The sequence below is a fragment of the Conger conger genome, chromosome 7, assembly GCF_963514075.1.
Source record: "Conger conger chromosome 7, fConCon1.1, whole genome shotgun sequence".
NCBI lineage: Eukaryota > Metazoa > Chordata > Actinopteri > Anguilliformes > Congridae > Conger > Conger conger.
The window spans coordinates 37,850,330-37,876,906 of NC_083766.1; the positions used below are offsets into that span (position 1 = coordinate 37,850,330).

A 26,577-nucleotide genomic window follows, 5' to 3' on the forward strand; every position below is an offset into this window, starting at 1 on the left:
CTCGGGGATCGCTTTGAGAGATTAGCGCGGCGGTTTGACGACAGATACGATCTCTCCAGAAGAGCTGCCGTTCATGGAGCCACTCAGCCCTTTATCTCATGCTCTTCAGTACAAAGCTCCAGCTCCTCTCTCTGACTGGTGTCCTGACAGGATGTCACATGACTCCTCCTCTAATCACTTCTGCCTTCCTAATCTGATTATTATTTGATTGTTGACAGGTGCAAGCGTGTGTGTTTCCGTAGTGCACAGATGTTGAACCGACAGCGGGAATGCGCAGATGTATCTTCGCACTGAAATATATGAATGCATTAATAATAAAAAAACAATTGCATTAATAAACCGATTGTTCATTTCAACAGAAACCGCTATTCAGTGGTGTATCCAGGCAAAACACTTTCCATGAAGTGACTTCGGGATGGGAATCACCACCTTGCTTGTGCCGAATAAGGGTGGTGCAAAGCTGGTTCTAGTGATACACACGCTCTAGTTTCCTCTTCCTTTACTTGTCTGAAATGCATATATTTGTAATTTAAGGGAGGACTCTTATGGGTTTCTTTCCTCTGTCTGTCTTGCATCTTATGTATGATGTTGTCCTTTTATGTTATTTTGTGTTTTTACAATTTGTTTGTGGAATAAATCAAATCCAATCAAATAATTTACTTTGGCCTCACTGTACAAGAGCAAATCCTTTGGCTGAATAAGCGCCCGGAGTCTGCTCTCAGCAGTCCTACTCCTGCATAATGGCTTCAGAGCTCAGCTGGTGAACTCCATACAGAGCAGCAGTGGAGTAGTGGTGTGCAATGCAATCTGCAAAAGAGTCATACACTTTCGTTCAGTCAAAAGAACGACTCTTTCGAAGGACTCACTTGGTTCACTTGATTCAGTAAGGCCAGAGTGCATAGGAACCCTACAGGTGAACAGCAACTTGGGATTCTCGTTCAACAAACAAATTCTCCCCTCTTTAAAAGTCTTAAAGTGTGCATATTTTCCCTTTAAAATCCATGAATAGCTCTCTTTTTAAGGTGGAGAATAAAATGAAGGGGTTTGGTTTCATAGTGTGGAGAGTAGAATTTATTGTTCGCGAATTGCAGCACACACAGCTCCCCAACACTCGTTCATTCAGTGGAGTGAGTGAGTAGCTCCCCGAACATTTATGCTTTCTCTCAATGCAATTATGTTTAAAAACACTGTTGATTGCAGAGAAGACTAGGTTCCCGTTCATGCAACTGCAACACCGCTTCCCCTAACGACTTGTTCACAGGCACTCGTTCATTCAAAGACACTCATTTGTTCAGTGGAGCGGAGAGCATTTTGGTAGTAATAGTGGGAACTCTTCACCAAATGATTGTTGCATTTCAGTAGGCTGTCAAATAACAAGAGGCTAAACACAACAATAATTCCCATACCAAAAACGTTTATTGCGCTTTGGACAAAATTATATTTTTTCCCAGACTAGGGACTCGAGTTGTGATTCTTTTGTTTCAGTAGAGGTCAAGCGCATAGGAGCAGCCATACTGGCGAATGACTTAGTGCAGAGGCGCTCGGTCAAAAGAACGAGTAAAATGAATCACTCGACTGAGAAAACAAACTAGTACTCCAGTCAGTATAAAAGAGTTGTTCAATTCAAAAGACTCATTCACAAACTGCACATCACTACAGTGGAGGTCTGCTCTGTCTGCCTGCCATTTCCTCAACACACAGAAGACTCTTCACCCGACAGCAAGCTAATGTAGGATGAACTAACTGCTAAAACAAGGGAGTTTTTCAAACCCAAAAACAGAACAAAATTTTCATGGCCAAGTTATTCTCCCAATCTGAATCCAATTGAACATGTGCTTCATATGCTGATGAGAACTGAGAACTGAGCCCCCAAAAGAGCCGGAGACGGAGCTGCAGTCCAGGCCTGACAGACCCTCACCATGCTCAGCACCAGGTCACATTTCATATACGACAGTACTATACATGACTACTTTGATTTGTGTAACATGTAGCGGCCTGTAGCGGCCTGTAGCGTAGTGGTTAAGGTGCATGACTGGGATTCGCACGGTCAGTGGTTTGATCCCCGGTGTAGCCACAATGAGATCAGCACGGCCATTGGCCACATGAGTAAGGCCCTTAACCCTGCATTGCTCCAGGGGAGCTGCTGGATTGTCTCCAGCTTAGTCTGATCAACTGTACGTTGCTCTGGATAAGAGCATCTGCCAAATGCCATTAATGTAATGTAATAACATTAATAAGTCCCAAACATTATGCCTAATATGGGGGGAGGGGTGGGGTTGGTGGTGAAATGTGCACCGATTGCTAATAGTTTGATTACAATCTAAAATAAAAAAATATGTCTGTCTAAAACATTATGGAGAACAGTCCACATACAATATGGAACAGTACAACACTACAAGAAAACTTTGTTGTAAAAAGTCCATCCTGATATAACCTTCAACAGCCAAAGAAAAATAGCGGAGAACTGTAGCCGAACGTCTCTGAGAGGCAGCGGTGTAGGACGTGCGGGGCTGGGAACGGGGGCCGTACAATCCTCTGGATTGTGTTCAAGTCGGGGATAAACTGCACCCAGCAGAACAGCTGAGGGCTAATCCGCCCCGGTTTTCGCTAGCGGTTCGGAGTTTTCCAAGGGCACATAGATGGAAGGATCCGTGGGGGACCGAGGCCTGGCAGGACGCGCGCTGCCGAAACGCAGACGGTGTTATCCGCACCATCTCAGCCCTACAAACACAGACGTACAGGAAAGCCCAGCGAAACACATTAGTCGACGATGACGTGGCCTCTGAACAGTAAATAAACCAGATATAGTGCTGCTGTCCCCCTTCGAGACACGAAAGTACCCGTAATCTCCGCAAGGAAATTAATGGTGTGCTTGTGTGTGAGTGTGTGTGAGTGTGTGGGTGTGTGTGTGAGTGTGTGAGTGGGTGGTTGCACCATAAATAAATGAGAAATCCTGCACTCATGGCCTAAGAGTCTTGTATTGCATTTGTTAACCCCCCCCCCCCACCACCATGTTTCCCGCTCCTCCCAGCACACCAACCCCAGAGTCTGGTAATCCTCTCCAAAGATATAGTGGAAACTCCAGCAGAACAGCAATGCTACCAAAGCTTTAAAGATCTGGAGATCCAGCAAAGGGTCAAGACACAGATTTTAAAAGAGCCGCTAACATCACACACATCAGCTCATTCACCAGCATGACTTAGGAGAGGGTTTGAGGTGGAGGGATCGGGGCTTGGGGAGCACCGACCGTGTGTTCACATTACCTGAGAAATGAGTATCAATCCGCACATTTGCTCACATATCCCTTCTGCCAAGTCAGGAATTACTGAAAGAAAACACTATTATTTCATGGGTTTACGGCGGTTTAATAGAAACACCGCATACACACTGCCGCATACGCCGCATTATACACTGCTGATGCCTAGTCAAATGAGAAGACAAAGGTTGCCAGATAATCCACAGCGAGCGTGAGGAAACTGAAATTAATTCGAGGAGCTTTGAATAGAATATCCGCGAAAGCTTCGGGGAAACGGAGGCCGCATCCTTTTGTTTAAGAGAAGGCGAGGGCTAGGAGCTGCAGGAACGGGATCAAGGATTTTAGTTCTGCTGCTTCTCCGAGCTGGGGGCCCCCGAAGAGAGCTTGTTCACCTGCTCAAGGCCAGCCGCTGCCGTCTCTCCCCCGTATGCGTTTCGGCATTCAGCAACAACGAGAGAAACGCTGGTGCAGGGCCAAGCAGGCTCTCCGCAGCATCCCGGCTCAACAGCTTTGTCAAACTCAGTTAGCCGCCTTGAAGGCCGATACGCTCTCTCTCTCCATCTCCAATGGCAACAATGGCGCTCAAAGAGCAAGCCCGTGTTCCGGGACGATCAATCCGCGAAACGGAGGAAGGTAAACAGCTGGGCGCCCCCGAACGCAGCGTCGCCCGTCCGTCAGACCGCGGCGTCTACGTGACTGATGGATGTTCGGGGAGCAGAAGGGGTGCTCATTAGCGGGATAACGAGATAGCGGGATAATTAGACGGAAGCCCCAGCAGTCCTGCTCGATTCGGGGGCTGAGCCCATCGCTAATATCTCCTCCGCCCACCCCGGAAATTTCCGAGTACCTCGAAAAAGAAAAATGTTTATTTTTTCCTGGTTTATCTACCTGGCAGACATCTTGATGATCAGCAGGATTCGCACTGCTGTTTCTTTATCACCGGGTGCGTGTTAGCAGCGCAGCGCAGCGCAACTTGGCGACAAACGAGGCTTTTCAGCCTCAAGGCAAACAAAATGCCGGCGATGGGCGACTGAATGGTACTCATGCCGGCGCCCAACAACGTATCACTGTCTCTCGCTGCTTCACTCACTCTGTTCTTTTCCGTAAGATTGCCCTTGGCCACCGGCAGATTGATTAAAAACCCGCCAACTCAGAGGTACCTATAATTTCTCCCCCGGAAGTACGGGAGGCGGTGGTGACAGAGTAATCTCATTAGAGATTTTATACTCCAGTCAGTACCGAGTGAAGTCTGTTGCCTTTGTTCTTATTGTGTCTGGCCTTCTGAGATATGCAGAGCATCCCTGAAAAGCAATTCAAATTATGACAAAATCATACACTGAAGGAGACTGCACTTTATTTATGTCCCCGAGCAAATGTATAACTTAGTTAAGTAATTAAAAAGTCTTGGCTCATAAAATGTGTGGGCATTTATTTATTTATTTGTTGTTTTTTATTGTTGTCACATCATTGAATTGTACTCACAACTCAACAAACCTCAGAGTATAGTAACCTTGGCAAAACAATCCAACCTAAAATGAGACAGACACCCTTGTTTCTGACCACCCCTTGGTTGGGCAAAATAAATAAAACCAGAAGCCATTTTAATAGCCGTAATCTGACACCAACTCACACAGGCAATTGCAGCAGACAAATAAAAAATTGAGAGTGACAAAAATAAAACCACAATGTAGGCCGACTCAGTAAATGATGTGTAAACACAAACGGGAAACGTCCACAAAGGTGAATAAAAATACCCAGGAAAGCTCCTAAATATAACTATGAGTGGGTGTTTCAGCTTCGTGTCACAGCTGTGATGGCCATTTCTGTTTTATTTTATGAAATGTATGTAGCCAGGAAGGACAAACATGTCCTCTCTTCACAGAACAAATTGGGGGGTTGAGACAGATAGGGAAGACATGGGATTGTGTGGAAAATAAAGTGTCCTGTGTTGGGCAACATACCAGGACAAGGCTGCCAACACCCCTGCACATTTAATAAGCACTGAGAGATCTTTAATGACCACAGTGAGTCAGGCGCACAGTTGAGTTTAAAGTGCACAAGAGTGGCTCCATCCTCTTCTCTTTCGGCTATTTTAAAGCGACAGTACTATCAATTAACTTGACAAGTTCTTCTGGACACTAGTGGTAAAAGCCTACTTTCTCTCCTTCTCTAATGGTGGGAGCTTAGGCTCTTAGGCTGAAAGCCACTGTACAGCGCAAACATATGTATTGCCATAAAGGCAGACATTAGAAGCCACTGTAAAGCACAAACATATGTATTGCCATAAAGGCAGACATTAGAAGCCACTGTAAAGCACAAACATATGTATTGCCGTAAAGGCAGACACTTACTGGAAGCCACTGTGAAGCACAACATATGTATCACCTTAAAGGCAGACACTTACTGGAAGCCATATGGGGATGGGGAATGGGGTTGAAGTGCCTCTAGCTGTCCCCTTTTACAGCCGCTCTCTGCTCGAGGGTAGGAAGTGGAATTACAGGTGTACACAGCAATGTGTTTGCATGCTTTTGAGGTTGACCAAAGTGGTATGAAATATTTAGAGACATTGAGAGCTTTCCCTTCCCCTCAGAGTTGCCCCCACCAGGCTCAGGAGTCGCACACTCTGCGTAGGGGCTAAAGTGCTGTTCCTTCATGTTCCCACCACACTTCTGTGGTTTGCTCGACTCGCTCTCTCAGGGCAAACGGCTGTATGAAACCCGACCCGACCGTGTTTCCGCAGAGGCGAGCATGCGGAAAGGCGTTTGAACAAGGACAGCGGGTGGGGTCTCTGCGTCGACGGAGGGGTGCAGTGAACAGCCACTGGGGCTCCTCAGCAGGAGCCGTGCGGCAGGCTGGACACGCCGCATCTCTGCCTCTTCACTCAAGGTCGGTCAGAGGGTGAAACGGAGGACTTCAGATCAGGACTCCAAAGACAGGTGAAGGAAATGTACACTTTGTACCTCAGTCTCTTACCAGGTCATGGTTCCTTTTCCTTCAGTGAAGCACCCAATTCTCTTTGGAATAATTATAACATATTTTATTCAGAACATTTTCTTTCCATTGGGTCACCTGTCTATGGAAAATAGGTACGAGTCGCAATTTTATACGTTTCCTGTATCTCAAGGAAAGGCACATGAAAAGAGATGAAAAAGGACTATAACGTTGAAAGTCCTGTCCAGTCCATGCTCTTGGGTCTGCACTCTTTTTCTCAGTCTACTGTATCCCCCTGTCCTCTTCAACAGTGTATCTCAGTTCCTCTCTTATCCAGAAATAATCCCAGAAAGCACACGCTATCAGGGCAAGGGGCTTTGACTGATACCCATCCTAAGTCCCTCCACCCAGCTGGTCAAGTACCATGGAAGATAAGCCAGTCTACTGCGCTATGGCGAAATAAATAAATAAACAAACAAATACCTGTCAGACCAGACTTTACTTTGCTTCAATCTGTGCCCTCTGCCGGCTTTTCCCTCAGCAAACCGGATGTTTCCGAACCAATCAATAGGAGACTATCGCCTCTAACGAGACGGAGAGCTTTTCTGTCACCGCGATATGACTGCTGTTCTGGCAGAGTCTGTGTTATGGCTGAACTCAGTAAGAGATACAAAGTGTGACACGTCTGCAGCATCACATGGCGGTGAGGGAGATTGCATTTCTCCAGGGTCACTGCATTTTTGGAGCCCCCGATTTGGGAAAGATGACCAGGCTCATCCCTCCGCCACTCACACTTGCACATTCTGCTTCTGGTTGGTGCAAACCCCTCCCTGACCGCATGTAGGAACACAACCCTGCTGCAAAAAAAGCAGCTCAAACTAGGTTTTGAAACAGCTGGGAGCTGATTGACTAGTTCATACCAGCTCCTAGCTCGACATGGTTTGACCAGCTCAAACTACAGGTATGTTCTGAAAGAGCTGGTAGCTGGTTGACCAGTTCAGCTCAACATGGTTTGACTAGCTCAAGCTACAGGTATGTTCTGAAAGAGCTGGTAGCTGGTTGACCAGTTCAGCTCAACATGGTTTGACTAGCTCAAGCTACAGGTATGTTCTGAAAGAGCTGGTCGCTGGTTCACCAGCTCATACCCGGCTAGACCAGCATTATGACCAGCTTGACCATACTGGTTTACCAGCTCCTTCCCAACTAGACCAGCTCATGACCAGCTCAATTTTCAAGCCAGTCAGGCTGGCATAGCAGCAGGAATCAGCAAACTCTGTACTCCCCCCACCCAACACCCCCCCCAGGCCCGATCAGATGAAAGCCTCAGAGTATGGCCCCGGTGAGCGCGCTGCACCCAGATCAAGCGTGTCAGATGAGACAGGGCTGCCGGTGGAACAGAGGAGCGTGTTTAATCAAAATCAGAAATTGTTACCAGTGTCACAACGCATCGATCGTGCCGCGCGCCAGTCTCCAGCCATTACCATATCAAACGTCTTCCTTCTCCGCCGCGAGTGGGAGTGCCGTGGAGGCTCAGGTGGCCCCCACGGGGCTGCGGTGGAATCCCCCGAGCGTGACGCACTGGAGGGGCCGTGGCAGGGAGCGGCAGGAGGGGCCCTTCCCCCGACCCCCCTCCCGATGGCACATTGCTCGCTATTTAAATGATGTTTCCGGAAAATGCAATATTTCCTCTGCGAGACGCTATCAATCTGGCGGTTGTCAAGACCAGGCTTGATAGAGTGCTAGATTGTGGGCTGAATGGCCTGTTGTCATAGTTATGCTGTGTTGTGTTATTCTTCGTTGTGCTGGCTTGGAGTGGGGGATGGGGGACAGGGATCCGGGGCTTGGCAGGAGGGAGGGAGGGGGTCAGCGAGCCTCTGTTGATGTGATACACTTTGTAAGGACGCGAAGAAATGGGCTCGGATATTTGGAGTGGCAGATGAAGAATGCCCTGGCTGCATTCCATTGGGAGTCTGGGGCCTAGAACCTTCCACAGCACTACTTTCCCCTCTGTCATCTACTGTATGCTCCAACTGCTGGAGCATGTGCACAGTTAGTTCTGGGAGTCACCAAATGGTGTGTACAGTATGAGTGTGTGTGTGTGTGTGTGTGTGTGTGTGAGTGTGTGTGTGTGTGTGTGTGTGCGTGCGCACGTTTGTGCGTTTTTTTTACATGCTTGCATTTGCTTTTATGTGTGCGTCTGTGCATGCATACATGCATGTTGGGAGGGATGTTGGTCTTAGTACCATCAAATGCTATTTCCATGAAGAGATATGACGGATTTTCTTTCCAACCATGTAAATAAAAAAAATAAAAAAAAACCTCTCTGAAGATGAATCCCCTGGGCGCAATGCCTGAAGGACGATTCAAAAACAATAAAACAAATTGATCTTCCCCAGCACCACCACAAATGCTGCCCCACCCCCATCCCCATGAGAGACAGCTTACAAGAATAAACACAACGGGAGGGGAGGGAGAGATTACCTATAGAAACAGAGCTACGTTCAGAGCTATAGTATGTCCCTAAAGCGGAATAAACGGCACACGGCGCTCTGGACCTACCACTTACCGAAAGTGTTCAGTCCGAAGAAGGCCTGTGTATGTCATAAAAATATAATTTTCAAGGCATATATACACACACACACACACACACATACACACACATACATATATATATATATATATATATATATATATATATATATATATATATATATATATATGTAATGCGAATATGCTAGTGGAGCCATTAGCAGCGTCACTCTCGCTGTTCACACACGGCACTTTCTGGAAGCTCCACAGAGCACAGGCTCCAGGAAGCTGGCTCATTTGTCTGAAGACTTTGCAGTAATAAACTGCATTTACTTTCATGTTCAGGCCAAAGGTCCAACTGCTTTTTCGTTAAAACAAAATGTGTAATAACGAGTAATAAAACGGTGAACTTAATATCAAGTACACATAATATCAAGACACAACCTACTGAATTAAATAAGGAACAACTTCACAGAACCAAACTCTAGATGTACACTCACTGAGAACTTTATTAGGAACACTATACTCATAGTGGATAGGGCCTCCCTTTGTTCTCAAAACAATTCTTTGGGGGATGGATGTTGAAAATGTTGAGATTCTGTTCCATGTTGACATGATTGCATCATGCAATGTCTTCAGATTTGTCAGCTGCACATTCATACTGTGAATCTCCCGTTCTACCACATCCCAAAGGTGTTCTGTGTCTGGCCCCAACAATCATGCCATGGTCAAGATCCAATTTTTTCCCCATTTGGATGGTTGATGTGAACATTAACTGAAGCTCCTGACCCATATCTGCATAATTTTATGTATTGCATTGCTGACAAACGATTGGCTGATTACACAATGGCATGAATAAGCTCCTAATAAAGTGCACAGTGAGTATATTTTATGCATAGTCATGGATGTTTCTGTGGTGAAGGTGAGATTCAGAGCAGCATATATTAAATGTGAATTCTGTTATGAAATGAACAATCCAGATTGGCCATGAATACATCGTGTCAGGCTGTAAGTTTTGTTCTCCTTTGTTCATGTAGGTCATAGTGGATCCTTTTATTTTCCTCCTCAAACCCTGCCCTGCCCACCCTTCCACCCCTCCCCCAAAACCCCTCTGCAGCCATGATGGGTGAGAACTCCATCATTTACTCCCGCTTTTGCCAGGGGGGGCACCGCACAGCTGCGGTCTGTCATATGAATCGCATCGATTTGTCACCATGTTACCCAGCATGCTACCATTTCTCAAAGCACAAGAGATTGGGAACAGCACACCCCCGCCCCCCCAAAGCAGGGGATTTCCCATCATCCCTCAGCAGCTGGCAGCACAAAACGGAGGGGGGTAAGGTCTTCCCAGCTCTGCAAGTTCCATTATTTGTTTTTATTCATCCTTTAACCTTTTGTCTGGGAACAGCTGTGGAATGCATGCTTTGCACAAAGGTGCTCTACAAATAGTTATTATTATTAGTTAACGTGAGAAGCAATAGAAATAGAAATAGAAATAGACAGTGTGGAGGGGAGGCGAGGGGGGCATTTCCATACAGTACATTTTAAAAGGACATGAAAAATAGCACTGAGGACCTCTGGTTGCTGCTGGGTTTTGAATATGAATATGGTGTGAGTGAATAAAATGGAATGACTGGACACCGTAATGCTACAATCTGATAACTGCCATGGCTGTGGCTTCTGGAGCGGCCGCCTTTACCAAGTGCCTTCTGCTGAGTGACAGGCTTCTGTTCCGGATGTTTCCTGGAAATTCCATCACTGGCAACGCACTCATTTCATATGCCACCTTCCTACACTGCGTACACGAAGCGATGTGAATTACAAGGACTGAAATTACAAGCAGCCACATATCACAATAACATTTGCAGTTCCCCTGTTGCACTTATAGGAAGGGTTATCGATCGCAGACACCAAGGCAGGTCAGTTACTCGCGTGGGCTTAACAAGCCCAAGTGAGGTATCACTCAACCGCTGAGACAGCTTTACAGCCGTGGCGCATTAGGAATCATTCATTTATGAATCTGGACACGAGTCTCGTGTAAGTTACATGTCCACACATCTTTTTTTAAATATTATTTATTAAATGTATTAATATAAGTCTTATTCTTCTGTCAAAGAAGCAGTGGACCATTTTTATCTGTGGGAAGACTTGATGTGGCTTTGCAGGCTCAACTGTACAAAGGTTTTACACTCAGAAATAACAGTATGAAGTGCCTAAAAAGGTGCAAATGCTTGTCGCTGGGCCAGTACCCCAAACCAGAGATTAATTTGAGCATACTCCTTTGTACCCAAAGAGAACATTACTGTACTTTCAGGAATTTGGAAAATTTGAATCCTTGAAGAACAAAATTATACCTGCACTGTCACTTTTTTTCTGAGACTGGCACTGTTTATCCACCATGACACATGGAACCTGCCCACTGTGTGCTTCCCATAGATGCCACTTCGGTGACATCACTGAAGGTCAGGGAATATTCTAGCACTTGCCTGTCAGCGGTGCCTAAGGCAGTTTTGTGTGTGTAGCTCCATTCTGCAGGGAATGGCTCATAAAGTAGAAATCACCAACTGCCACTTTTATTTCCACTTACCATATTCAGTCATTATTCAACATTTAAAATAAGACATGGTCTCCCTTTATGTAAAGACTAAAACCTTGGCAAGCATGTATAACACCATCCTTACCACAGCACAACATCATTATAAATCATTCATACACCCTGCCGCAGGAATTATACTCAGAGACCTGACCTTCTGCAAAGCCACGATATGCGTCATCACATTCAAGAACAAAATTTTACATAATGTGCTACATCATCCTTGATAAAGCAACAATTTATGGAGATATGTTAATAAAGGGTTTGTACTTCATGAACCTTTCGGACAATATGCCGGATGTATAGTGTGACCAAAACATCGGATAACTAAATCAAGAGCAAACCCTTTCAGAAAATTCTGGCACATTCCATTGTCAGACAGTAGGCTGGCATTGAAAAACCTGCACATCCTTGGTATTCGATGGCATTTTAAAGTCTGAAGAGGCACCTCCACAGAGATGAGTCAGAATCCCTTATCATTTCAAAGAAAAGGTTATATACGCTTTATTAGGTAGACCTATACACAATGCAAATTTAATCAGCCAATCATGTGGCAGCAACAAAATGCAAAAAAGCATGCAGACATGGTCAAGAGGTTCAGCTGTATTCCATACCAAATGTCAGAGTGGGGAAGAAATGTGATCTTGAAGTGATTTTGAACATGGACTGGTTGTTGGGAATGGTGTGAGAAACAAAAAACCTCCAGCAAGCAGCAGTTCTGCAGGCAAAAACACCTTGTCAGTAAAACTGGTGAGTATTTTTTTTTTTACATATTCCATCAATTAAGTGTGTGGAACATTCGGTTGAATTAAATTTTAATATTGCTATTCAAATTCTACTGTTACATTTCAGTCCAAAATCAACATACGCATTAATGTACAGTCTTCCTGTTAACAGGTTAGCAACACTTAAAAATGCTGGGCGTATATCAGCTGACCCCAAAAACCTATAATACAAAACGTGTAATTGAAGCCAATTGCCGCAGTATTTAAAAACCTTCTTAGCTCTCTCCGAGATGTCGGGTGTAAGCGTGAGCTGCTAAAATCATGATTAAAGTTTAAATGTCCTGCCGAAATGTGAGCACAGCTTTCCCGTCTGCGGCATTCACGACTGCTCCCCGTGCAGGCATAAATAAGGATACGCGCTGACCGGAGCCGGAGAGAGGCAGGGCTCGCGCCCCTGATCTGTGTTATTCATCTTTATTACCGCTGTCTCTGAGGCTCTTAACAGCCTGACATCAGCGCTACACTTGGTCAGTTCATTACTGAGAGCTCCGCAGAGCGAGGAACAGGAGCTTTCGCGCTGACTTCAGTAACTTAATATTACAGCGGCGCTCAAGTGCAAAGCGCAAATATGGAAAGAAAACAGTCGTGGATGCGGAAGCGCTACACGTAAATACGCGAGCCGGTGGCACTGAGGTGCAGATGTGACACACGAACACAAAATGGTGGCGTAATCGGGCTGCTGAGAGCCTTCATACTGATCTCAGCATCATCAAACTCTTGGCGCTGTTTGCACTGGTAAACTCAAAAGCAGTTTGTACAGTGGTGATATGCCTCTACAGGTTGCATGTACAGTATGTGTTACCCACTTGTTCTTTCACATTCACTCACTTTCAGTTGCTGTTTGTTGGTTGGAGTTGTTTCCTGTGGCTCCTGCAGCCAGAGACCGCTGTGCTCAAGGAAAGAAGTACCAGCTGGATATTTTGGGTTTTTCTGCAGGTTTTTGTGATTTTATGTTGCATCTGTGCCTCACTGCTGCACAAATTTGTTTCTTCACTTTCTTTTTGTATTTCTGTTTTGCACTTCAGAGCCACCATTACATGTGCACACTCACTGAGCACTTTATTAGGAACACCTGTACACCTACTTATTCATGATATTATCTAATCAGCCAATCGTGTGGCAGCAGTGCAGTGCATAAAATCATGCAAATACGGGTCAGGAGATTCAATGAATGTTCACATCAACCATCAGAATGGGGAAGAAATATGATCTGAGTGATCTTTGACCATGAAAGTATTGTTGGTGCCAGTCAAGGTGGTTTGAATATCTCAGAAACTGCTCACCGCCTTCATGCACAACAGTCTCTAGAGTTTGCAGAGAATGGTGTGGAAAACAAAGAAACATCCAGTGAGCAGCGATTTTGCGGGAAGAGATGCCCTGTTAATGAGAGAGGTCAGAGAAGGGCCAGACGGTCAAACCTGACAGGAAGGTGGTCACACATTACAACAGCGGTATGCAGAAGACCATCTCTCTCTCTCTCTCTCTCTTAATAAGTCTAAAAGAATAAGTCCAATAAATACCAATGAAGTGCTCACTGAGTGTATCTACGGCAAACAAAAAACACAATGCTACTCCCTGGCAGAAAAATCATCAAGCTGCAAGTGAATCTTTTGACTCATCAGTTTTTCCAAAATCTGCCGTGACTCTCTGACATCTGCCGTTGCCCCACTGCAGGCTCGTCATTTTAATTCCACCTTCAAAATCCTCGCCGGGGTTTAAATAAATGCCTCCCGTTAACTGTTTCAAGGAGGCTAGACCTGATTGCAATGTAATCTTCAAAGGGAACGGAAATGATTTAGGATGCGGCTACAGACAGATGGGACCAATTTGTACACGTAGGCCTATACCAATCAACAGGGAGACTAGACAAAAGCAGATTTGAGCACGGTCTTATGCAAATGGAAAGGATTTCTTTTTAATCAAGGGAGGCCTCATGACTGAAGAGACAGTTCGCAGCGAATCTTGTTCCTGGTCGCCGGGGAGACCAGGGGGCTCGGCTGTGATCTGACGACTGCCTTTAACAGGCGCACTTTTTGTTCGACTGCTCCTCCGTTGCCCTGAGTGACAGTGTTTAATATTTTAAATGCGGCGGTACATCGTGTTACCGCCGGTAAATTATACATGCCCCAATGCCCTCTGGGATTTGGCACACCGCATTATTGAAATAAGTTTGAACACATAGCGCGCTGGGCCAGATACGCCACAATCCTCCCACACCCCATCAATTAGTCTCGCGTAGGAGCCGAACAGATTTGAGGTAAACGCGTGACACAAGGGAAGCGAGCGGGGAAAACATCAACCCAGGGTTCATTCCGCACGGACCAGTAAACAAACCAGCTTCAGCATGATCAAACACGCAGGACCTGCTTTTCCTTACATTTCCCAGAGGTGTTAGTCAAAAAATGTGGATAACAATTCAGGTAAATAATACGTCTGTATTTACTGTTGTTCTGCGTGGGGGGGGGGGGTGTGGGATAAATATTCGCTTGATTGCAGAGCAGAGATCTCCACAAAACGAAATCCAGGATGAACCAATTAAAGAACGACGCGGACCTGAAATCTATTTAACAGAAATCCATGGGAAAGGTCACATGCCCGTCTCCCTTCAACCGAAATGCTTTGAAATGCCAAGAAAGCGTGAACGTCAGGAGGGCCAAATAAGATTACCTATTCCTCTCTCCCTTTCTTTCATTGTGAGTCAAATTCATCGTTCATAGACATTTAGTCCTTATCAGCACTCAAATCATCAACCTATAATTTACCGATCCCAACAGTGATTGGAGGACATCTTTCACGTAAAGCGAACCGTAGAATCTGAGGATCTCGCCGGACCGACGTTTCCCAAGGCTAGAAGGCACGACAAGACTCGTGAATATTTCACGCCGCGAGGTAAACCGGATAAGACTTGTTATTCTGATGCAAATGCGGGAGCTCGCGTGCGGAGCTCTGACCAGCTCCGGCGCGTGGAGCGGCGAAGCTCTGTCACACAAAGACGCCTCCCGCCCTCCCTCCCTCCCTCCCTCCACGCGTGTAACCGTCTAAGACTAATGGCCTCTCCCTCCGCGGCAGCAGACACCGCGCGCCTCTGATCAATTCTTTTTCAGCCTGCCAGCCTCTGATCTTTGATTTATGGCCGCCCGCCGTGGCGAGCGGGAACAAACCGCACAGTTTAGCGGCAGGCGCCGCACGCCTTAGCGCCCCGACACGTGACGCCGTCACGCTCCCGTCCGTCCGGGAACGCGCTCCGGACCCCGCTGTCTGTTCTCGCAGCAGGTCGCCCCCCCCCTCCCCTCCGCCCACCGTTCCTCCATTTCAATTAGCTCCGCCAACACCTTCCTGTTTCTGCCATCCCCTCCCCCGCATCATCAACTCCGTCGGCTACTTAGAATTTGTTTATCCTTTCCTGAGGAATTTAATTACGTCTTTTCAGAAGGAATTACTGCGAGGGGGCGCAGGGGGGACGGACCTTCGCGGAGGGGCCGCGGCCGGTTGCGAATGCTAATGCCCCCCCCCCGCGCCCCCCCGTACCGGACGTCTCCGGGGTTATTACTGCCTGCCTCTCGTGCGGGGCCCGCTCCAGGCGTGGAGGCTTCCCCAGATGAAGTGCTTTCTAGATGGGAGCTGGCGTTCCGAGTGAGAGAGGAGGGCCCGCGCTGTCCGAGGGCTAATCTTCCCAGAGGCCTCGGCTCCCGCCCGGAGTGCAGGCGCCAGTCCTAATTAGCGAGGTGTGCGCAGCCCGCTGATCCGCGGAAAGGGGGCCACGGCGCCGCGCTAATGCTTTCCGTCCTGCAGCGGCCGGGCCCCGTGCCCCTGCGGGCCCCCGGGGGACGCGGGCCGGATCGGGCCCCGCCGTGTCCCCCGGGGACCAGGGGAAGGCTTGACCTTATAAAGGGAGGGATACTGGACCGATTTTCTGCAGACAGGAGGGATTGATGATAAAGGGTGGGGGTGAACAGTGGATGAGGGGGGGGGGGGTGTCCTCCACCAAATCTTCTCCATCAAGTTTTTTCCACACCAGACAGTCCTACTGAACCATGAGAGGAGGGGCAGGGGGCCATTAGCAGCAAAGCAAAGCTTCTGGTCAGAGACGCTGTCCTGCTCAGTGTAGGACAGCAGGAATGTGCGACACATTTTGGAAGGCAGGAGATCAAAAATGGCACCCAACCTCCCTCCCACACATTCACACACCAACCACCCCTTCCGAACAGCACTGCTGTACCACTATTTCCTACTATACCATCCACATGCTGCAGTATTTACACATTATGTCAATGCCACCATAATACCTGGTAGTCTAATTCATCCACAAATAACAGGAATAACACCACAAAGCATACACTATGTAACAAAATAAAAGACTAACATATAAATGCACAGCAAGCTTAGTCAAATACATACATTGGTTGTGCACTGTAACAACTTTTCTGTGATTGGAGAAGGTGCATGACAAAGACATGATAAAGCTTCAGCATTGTTTGGTGAGCAACTATAGCATTATAGTTCTAGTTCAGAAAGTGAAGAAGACCTAAACTAACTGACTTTCAATGGAGAGAAAATCACCTTGCTATTTATTTTACATAGAAAATAAAGCCAACATTGTCCATAAATAAATAGTTGTGGTACCTAGTGACACCTATGTTACAAACCCAGTTATTAAGGTATAAAAACACTGTATATAGCACTGATCTGATTTTTTGCTAGCGAGCTACCTGGCACGTATCAAGATTCCTCAGACATCATACAATACAACAAAACCCTGTCCTTATTAAATATGAAGACGACTAGCAATTTGTCTTGCTACATTAAATTAAGTGAATATCAGTCTGATCGCTCCATTGAAAGCCATTCATTTTTCAGTGGGTTCCACCGTCAGGCTGCCTGCATGATTAGTTGCTTGCTTTTTTCCACATCCCTTTCCCTTTTCGGGAGGGTAAATGGGTAGCACGGTTTATAAGTCACATTGAATAAAAGCATCAGTCCACTGAAGATAATAATGAGGATAATGCCATGGGCAAACACCCGCAGGAGGTCAGGGAAACGGTTAGGCCTCCGGAGCCTGCTACCTGATTTATCATAAACACTCGTGCGGGGGTGCGCCCTCACACGCAGGGAAGCGAACGTTAATAAGGTGCTGTTAGGATCATTTCAACGGCCCACACAGGAGACACGGTGGGGTTCTGCTTCAACCCAGCCCAGAAAAGATCAATAGGAATCCCAGGTGATGTTAAACCCTAACATTTAATATCCAAAAAGGAAAAAGAGCAATTAAGGCAGATATATACGTCTATGTGTAACTATATATAAAAAGGGCTGGATGTAAACACCTTCAAATTAAGGCTGAAAGTGCTGTCTGATGGTATGGGTATGGTATGGGTATGTTTGGGTATGTTTGGTCTCTGACCAAAGCATTATCTTCTAGTTTTAATTCCAATGAGGTTAGGCAAACTCTTGATGCTTGGTTTTGTTTATTGTGCTCAGTAAGGGCTGTCTTTGTGCCATCCTTCCAAACAGTTTGTTAGTATATGGAGACATTTTATGGTTCTTTTTTATGTTTGGTGACCCAGAGATGCCACCATTCTCTGCTATTCTTAAACTGTGAAGAACATTGGGTTCTTTATGGCCTCCCTCACCAACTCCCTCACTGTCCATGAGGACAGCATGCATTTGTGTCTACTTCCTGGCAATTCTGCAATCATTATTATTATTATTGCCCTTACAGTGATAAGTGGTATGTGTCACCATCCATGCATTGTTGTTTGTACCCATTAGCATTAGACTTGTGATGGTCAATTACCATTTGTTGACAGCTCTTTGGCTTTTCCCATGTTGATGGATGAAAAGGGATTTTGCATCCTTGTTGCCTCACTTTTATACTCTAGTGAAACTGGAAGAGATGGAATGACACAATATAGTTCCTTTAGACATAGATTAACTATTGTACTGCAAATTTCAATTAATTACAATAATTGTTAGGGGCACCAATCATTTTGACACCTGTGATTTTAAGAAAAAAGTAGATTACTTAATGAAAAACAATGAAGCGTGACAGTAAATGTATTGAAATAAAAGTATATCATTTTCCCATATTTTTGAACATAACATAAATTATTATCTGTGCTGCTTATTATATACAGCCTTCATTTTTATGAAGGGTGCTGTTCTGGAGCCCATTGTATGTCAATTGGCATATTTTAAAATGTAAGAAAACCTTATGTGTCCAGTTATCTAGACATAAAAAGGCAGGTCTTGTATCATCTGCCATGCACAGCAGGACAAGACATTGTACACATATCATGCATGTTGCAGGTGTTTTTTGTTATGTATATGACTTTGAGAAATGCCCATTTTATTGCCTGTGGCAAAAAGTGACAATTAATTTGATTACCATGTATATTTACTTTTCAGAGTGGAGCCTGTTACGTTTGTTTTAATAGAGGGTCAGACTGTACGTTAACCCAACTGGCAGCCCCCTCGGAGAGTGGCATGAAACAGACACGGTTGAGAGAACTAAAGATACCATAAGGCCAAAGGGTGTTATACCAAGCACCTGCTATCTCCTGTTTAGCTGGTTACTACCATAAATAAGGAAGTAATAAGTAGAAAACGCAAAACGGAGAGCATTAGAAACTGGAACAAAAATTTTACGCAGCTTGGCCTGATTGACAGGCGTAGGAGCAAACCAAAGAGTTCTCTTTTCGAAGCGTGCTGCAAATCAAGAACGTTTATACAGGAAGAAATGAGGAAAATTAAGGCTCTCTTGTGTCCTCTGAGAGCTTCCTGGAAGATGTCAAAAGCCTCATTCAGAAGCTTTGCCTTGAGAAGGGGGCTGTTCATGTATAATGACACTCATTTACAATTGACAAGTTAGAGGAAACAGAAAATAATTAGGATGGCGCACAGTCTCTGAATAGTCCTTGATGGAGTCAATCACCAGCACTCTAAAAAAACAGGTGTCGAGAATTTTCAATCCACAACATTATGCGATCGTCGCAATTTAAGAGCGTGCATCTTAATCGAAAGGATGTTCCGACCCCTCCCTCCACCCACCCATTGGTGACATGAAACACCGCGGCCAGGGGGCCGCTTTTCCACAGCAATTGCGGGAAGAAATGGAGTATGGATGGCGTGGTTTTTCACTTACCAAAAAGCACCATGATGATGGATAAAAACAGCTTTGTCCCCATTCACACAAGTAAACACGCACTGTATAAATGTGTATATTCCAGCTTTGTCCCTGTTTACACAAGTAAAGATGTACATTATTGACTGAGAGCAGAATGCTAAGTAATCTAATTGTGATTCGAAGCCAAACAGAAGTGAGGAACGAGCACTTTTAACATTGAAGAGACGAGCATTTAAGCTAAGGCCAAAGACCAGGCAAGATACATTTCGTCTGCACTTAGATTATGCATCGTCTGAAAGTGTAACGATTTAACAGCACTCTTAATACCCTATCACAGCACGAAGGAAAAATGAGAAAATTAAACTCCATTACCAAAGACGCATTCTACCTTTGGTAATGCAAACAATCGCCCCTTGTCGGTCCGAATTGATTCCGTTTCATCCGAGCAGTAAATGATAGTTTTCGAGAACAACTCCGACAATTAGGCCTGCACCTCTGATGAGGCTGGTAAAAGAATCTTCTATTCTTCCTCCACGTCTCCGTGGAAACCTCATTATTTTAATCTCCGGGTTTCATCTTTAGTAAAACATTCTCAGCCAACAGCATGTCAAGCAGAATTCCATCAGCCAAACGGCTGCTTGTAATTCTTTTAATGAGCCGCAAGATACATAAAATATCTCTTCTTGTCACAATCCTCCGGATCATCCACAGTATATTTCAACAGGCTCAGACAATGTTGAACTGTAAACCGTAACAGGCTTCCTAAAAAAAATTATATCAAAACATTTAAATTTTATGTATTCTATTCTGCTGTGTGCGAAACAATGAAGGCGCTGTCTTTGGGCATTTCAGTTAGTGTACGGGGTGTGCAGATAAAGTTACGTTTTTGATACTGTACACAGGCGATTTCAAAATGAATTAGAGGGAAAAGAGAAAAAAAGGTATATGATAATCAAGAGACAAATTGCAAATATAAATTTGGCATTCTAATATTCCCGTGTTCTTGGCTTCATCGATGCAAAAGGGCCAAACACGTCCTTAATAATTCGAAAAGGGTGCTAATGTGTCACGTCGGGAGCAGACAAAGGCAAAGAGAAAGCAGACGGTCAAAAAGAGCGATAATGGAGAGGTGAAATTAGACTTCCACAATTAGACGGGGCAGCCGTGCTCTGTCGCTGTCCTGAGATTAATGCGCGCGCTCATCTCCTCAAAATCGATTCCAATACCGAGCGATTGACAACCCGCTCAATCTGGCAGATGCACACGGTTCCCATGTCCTCCCCCTCCTCCAGAGAGGATGAGACTTCTCCCTTTGGGGGACCGGGGAGGGTGGTTATCACATCATCGCAGAGCGCAATGCTTATTACAGTGGGAACATTAAAACGACAGAGGCCTCATTATGGCATTAATTCGTCAACCTCCCACTCAAGGCCTAATCTGTACAGCCAGTCCGCCCCCCGGTGAACGACATTCTTGTGTAATGGCGAGGTGGACTGCTTTTTGGGAGCCAATCCCTACCAACTGTTTTACTAACCTGAAATATGTCTGACTGGTTAATGAGTTTAAAAAAAAATTAAGATTCAGGTCCACTTTATCCCCATAGAAGCACAGAGAGTAAGAATGGGTTCCTGTTATAGGCGGGATCCTGGGGCACTGTAGTGTAGTGTGTAGCATGAGAGGGTACAGCTCTGGTCTGCCTGACCCTTCTCTTCCTGCATATGCCCCCTGCTGGTTAGGGTAAATACCAGAGGTCATGCTAGAGGTGCTTACTTAAAGGTAAGCTTAATTAAAGGTACAAAAGGTAAGATTTTTGTGTTAAAACATTGTTACAAGACCATTGTAAATCCCTATCATTGAAAAAGGCTCACTGACATGTCGATTCACCCTCTGCCTGTGTTCATAGTCCTTAAATTTGGGTTTCAAGATATGCTGTTGACACACCGGCACTGTACCAAAACATTGTACAGCTGTACAATAATTCAAGATCATTGGTTGAAAATGGGTTCTAACAGCCACAGCCAATGGTGTTTCAACGTCAGTGTGTTCACAGAGAAGGGGGAGGGATAAACAGTGTTGTGGTTTGAGGGAGTTTGTTGCTGCAATTCCTCTCTTGACCGTTAGGAGTCTGAAATTACCTATTGTACCTTTCATTTTTGTGCAAGGCAGGGAAGAGAGTCAGTCGCCCTTTGCTTTCACCAAATTACTAGCCATGAATTAACCACAGAAAAGGTGCTGCATGCAGGGTTTCAAACTGCCATCATTTGGAAGGCCAGGATGGACAAGCAAGCAAAGTTTCCAGTGTGATTAAAGCAGTAATATTCTGTTACATCTTGCTTAGCAAGTGGCTCTGGATGAGAGTGTGCTAAAGGTGCCATGGTGCATTGTGGGTAATGCCATCAGGGAAAGGTGCGGAGGTGACACGGGAGGGAGGCTGTGAGGTGGTGTCCGTGCACCATGCTGTGCCCGTCACAGTTGCCATGCCACCCATGCCACCCTGCCACTAATCTCTGTTCCTAATCTCTGTTCCCACTGCAGGGCCACACTGACTGTACACTGCAATGTGTGTGTGTGTGGGGGGGGGGGTGTGTGTGCGTGTTCAGATGTGTCATTGTGCGTGTGTGCGAATGTGCCATTGTGTGTGCATGTGTGTGTGTGTGTGGGTGTGTGTGTGGGGGTGTGTGTGTGTGCAAATGTGCCATTGTGTGTGTGTGTGTGCGTGCGTGCAAATGTGCCATTGTGTGTGTGTGTGTCTGTGTGTGTGTGTGTGTGTGCAAATCTGCCATTATGTGTGTGTGTGTGTGTGTGTGTGTGTGTGTGTGTGTGCGAATGTGCCATTGTGTGTGTGTGCGCAAGTGTGCGTGACTCCTGCTGACCAAGCTGGTTAAATCACTCTCTCAGAATAAATTGGAATGCACTCTGTAAAACTTTGTGGCGTGATGATGTCTTGTCTGCCTGTTATTTCTGCTGCTACTGCATTACTGCACCTTACAAGGACCCAGAACAGGGGAGATGCTGACTATTCTTTTTTCTACGTCTGGAAAACAAAACGCTGTGACTTCAATCTGTGCAGAAAGGTGTAACACTGTTTCAATATTAAAGCGTAAATGTTGACAGCCTGAAGCTTTTGTATGCTTGTGCTTAATAGTTTGCACTGATGAAAAAGGATATATTCATAAATCAGCTTATTGACCTTCACCTTTTTTCTGAAATGGCAAGACGATGTCATCAATCTACAACAGCATCTACTTTTACCTCGTCTACAGTGTCTCTGCCGAGATTGATGGATGTGCACTTTAGCTAAAGTGATTTTCAGGGTATTTCTGTAGATGAGGTACAGCTTGGAGAATATTGGCACAAGATAACAGGCACAGTATGGCAGGAGGACACGAGAACACCTTGGTGGGGGGTGGGGGGGGGGGTCAAAGGTTATTGTAAAAGAAGCAATAGTTTAGGATGTTTAGTTAAGCATGTGAAATTGCACTTTTGGTTTTAAACAACTTGTTTTCCGGAAAGAAAACAGTAATATTTCAGATGAGGGTGATTATGTACGGTATTACTTATTTAAGGACAGAGAGTTCCACCCAGTGCAGCACTGAAAAATAACAAACAGCAAGACATTCCCATTAGAGAAATCTGCAACTGAAGAGACTGACTCAATGCACTCTGCTAGGAAAATATGAAAATATTTTTTTGGTGCATAAATACCATTTGCTGCAGTTTACAGAGCAAATAAAAAGGTCTTATTTGCCCTAGCATAATCACCAGTCTGACAGCACTAATGGAAAATGTGAAAGGTTACATCGTTTCAAAACATGCATTATATTGCAATTTTCACAGCAGCTTCGTGAGGCTCAATAAGCTTGATAGTCATCGCTTTAATTTGTCTGCTATTTATGGATAATAAAACGCGTGCCAGCACTATGATCAGCTTATACAATGCCACAGAATGTTGCACTAGGTGGAAAGTAGGTGTGCGCACATAAGTCCATCAGTCAAAGACCGCTATAAATAATGCAACTGAACCATGACCAATGCTGCCGCCAGGAGAATTAAGTGGTCGTGTTTTGACGGAAACAGAATTGCTTTAACAAAAGCATATGGCATGCATTTATTTTCGTCTCAAAAATCTAACTAGAAACATGTAGACCAACTTCTGATTTATGCATCCCACTTCACATTCTGGTTTTTAAAAACGTGGGGCATGTTTAAGATGGACGTGGGACACTATTGTCAGTGAAGTTGTTGCAATGTAAATACACGTTGTATTTAAATTAGGGAATCTATGACATTTGATATTTTTCTGAAGCAGCACTAGCTACGACAATACGAATGGTTTCCAGGTGAGTTGAATTTGCACTGGTCCCCTTATGCAGATTTAAAACTAAATAAAATATTGAGTATAATGTCAAGTTAAAATGTGCAGTGCTATACAATTCCAAGACAATTAAGTCATAGTGTTATTGGTTATTTTTTATATTTCATACCTACTATCTGCTTATTTACCCCTTTATATAACGAATTCTCCCATATAGACCAACAGCAGTGATATAGGTTATTAATTGCCGCACAACACATTTTTCCTTCATTCCAAAACGTAAATTTGTGCAACTGTGTGAAGCATCTTACATGCTGAAGAGTATTTCAATAAAATGAGTCCCGGATCTTTACATTATTCTGTGCCGTAGCCTTAACAATTATATGAGGTGAAGACAGCTGATGCGATAATTGGCAGGGTCATATACGATGCATTATCAACCACTTCTATGCAGGATAATGGTGTTAATCATTCTCTGTTAAAGGATGGAAAACAAATAGGCGATAGTAAAGTATAAAATAACACAGCACATGAGGAATTATTGTGAAGACATAGGCTACCGATCTGTGGTTGAAACGGCGTTTTACGCCAGTATGCAACGCTCAACTGCCTTAAACAGCTCGTGCAGTAATCTTCTAATATTCGCCGAGATTAAGGCTTCATTACCCTGTGCCGTCTGTCACGTGGACCTTCAGATGGCTCGCAATCCGGGCTGTCTTCTGCACGCTCATTTGTTGTGTAAACGCCAAGTTGAAAACAGCCCAATTTTTACGATGAATAGTATTATTAGGCCCCAGCTTTAGAGCATAATAACGAATCACATTAGCTATATAATCAATCGGTGAATGTGAGGCTGGGTAAACCATGCACATACTGTAAAACAAAATCCAAAAATATACCCATAGCAGCGTACCGGGTATGATTTGTAGGCCTATCCTTTTGACCTGAGTGTTCTACTGTCCAGTATATTGTTTAGTGTTAAATGAACTCTCACATGGAACATATGGTCCCTATTGGACTCTTATATGTACTTTGTTAGAGTTTAATTAACACTGGACATTACACTATGTATAAACTGTGTCTGATAGCATTCCGCTTTCATGTGCGAACAGTCATGTGTTAAATCGTATAAGCATCGCATTTACAGAAAAATGGTGAGATAATACTGTATTGACCTCGTGAAACAATGTCACTATGATTCTTTACCGATTCTTTACAACATTATTAATGTGGTTTGCTACATTTGAAATTAGGATTACATATTATGAAACAATACACGCGCAGGGTGAATTCATGAATTCGTCCTTTTTAAAAAGATGCATGCTTCAGTCAAGTATCGCCCTACTACTGGTTAATGGGGCACTCTAATGTCAAAAGACAATCGAGGAGTGAAGCAAATTGTAGCAGGGTGCCACGGGACAAAACATTTTTTTTTGGATTGTTTAATTGTTTTTAATGTTGGATTGTAGAACGTCACCACACTGCAATTGCACTAAATTAAACTATGGTGTATGCATATCTTACAGTTGTCCGAAGTTAAGCATCACAAGAGGAAAAACATCACCTTCTTTCCTTTCAAAGCTCCTCACCGAAGGACAACCAACATGCGGTTTTTTACAAAGCAATCAGCAAACCACATTGGTCACGGTGCCGAAGGACGTGGCTGCCTTTTGATACATTGAATTCGCATATGAAGAGAGTTACCGCTGAATTTATTTTCTGACCAAGGCCAAACATAAGAGAAAAAGTAACATAACAGAAGTGAAGACTGTAGAATAGTTCCTGAATCTTCCGTGTACGTGACTGCGATAAAAGGATAGACCTGTTGAACTTCGTAAAAGTCTTGTTTGTCTTCAAGGATGAGCGATCGCGGGATACATAGGATACAGTAGCTCGCACTGTACACAGAGGCTAACGTGGCATTTGAGACGTTTCCACGTTTTGTTGACAAGCTTTAAGGTAACCAGCACGTTGCCAGAGAAGACCCGATATCAAATTTAAGAAGACTATAGGCTGTATGTGAACGATACAAAAAGTTGTAACATGTTATAGCCTAAATGTTCACGGGAATTTGTTTGTACTATTGCTGACTTGTATTCATTCAAGTTCTACCGATTACTCAGCGCTCCGGGAGACTTAGTGGAATCCATCTGTTACAGACACCCACGATGGGCTATAAGGGAAACAACTGGATATATTCTACCCATTCTAAAGACGGCGGCCGATATGTAATTGCAAATATTTAATCAGAAATAAACCCAATGAGCAAAACCTAAATGAATCGATTTCATATTATAACGCAACCGACAATCAGAGACTCTTTGTTTCCAGGCACTAAAATGCCATTGTACTCGAAGCTTAATGATAGCTCGGTTACGATATGTAAATCCTGTGCTGGGACTAATACCTTCGTACGACGTAGGCTACTGTACTCCAGTATATAACAACAAATTGAAATCTTACCTTGACCATGTATCTCCGTTGAAGAAGCGCAGAGCATCAACACCGTAACTAACACGTTAATTCGGTAGTCTCCTCTCGTGCACATGTCTACTGAAGTGGATTCCTCCGTTTACAAAATAATATGTCCCTGTGTTAAACACTTTCCAGACAAAAAGCAAGATAAAGAATTGAAATATTCGCCCTGACACCGACTTCCCGGTTCCTCGGAAAACACCCACACGACACGGTAGGCCTTCGGGTTGTAGGAGTCGGGTAGTGAGCAGATTTGTAACTGAAATTGCCTGAAAGGCAGAGAATGTTTAATTTCAATGCTCTGTAAGCGGATTGCTCGCTCTGAGTGCTGTCAGCGCCTTCAACACAGCACGCCTCTGCCGTTTCAGCACCGCGGACAGCTCCTAGCGTCAGCAACTGGAACAACTTCAGTACCGGTGAAAGTTTGTAGTTGCGGTGCATAATCTAATACTGCCCTCGTTTAAATGGCTGAAGTATTACATTGGCGGTGTTTAATTTTGAACTATTGATTGCCGAGAGCAACGTGTTATCGATTAGGGTGGTCAGCAATCTAATGAAAACTATTTTGCA

At 44.7% G+C, this 26,577-nt stretch overlaps 1 protein-coding gene across 5 annotated transcripts in view; it reads right to left on the reverse strand.

The window, feature by feature from the left end:
- LOC133134107 (seizure protein 6 homolog) overlaps positions 1-26,351 on the reverse strand; it is a 238,122-nt gene extending 211,771 nt beyond the window's left edge. For all 5 annotated transcript variants that reach the window (XM_061250533.1, XM_061250531.1, XM_061250534.1 and 2 more), the window contains exon 1: positions 25,996-26,351. In XM_061250533.1, the coding sequence (XP_061106517.1) occupies positions 25,996-26,080 (85 nt within the window). In that variant the 5' untranslated portion in view covers positions 26,081-26,351. The remainder of the gene's footprint in view (positions 1-25,995) is intronic.
- Between the last annotated feature and the right edge of the window lie 226 nt (positions 26,352-26,577).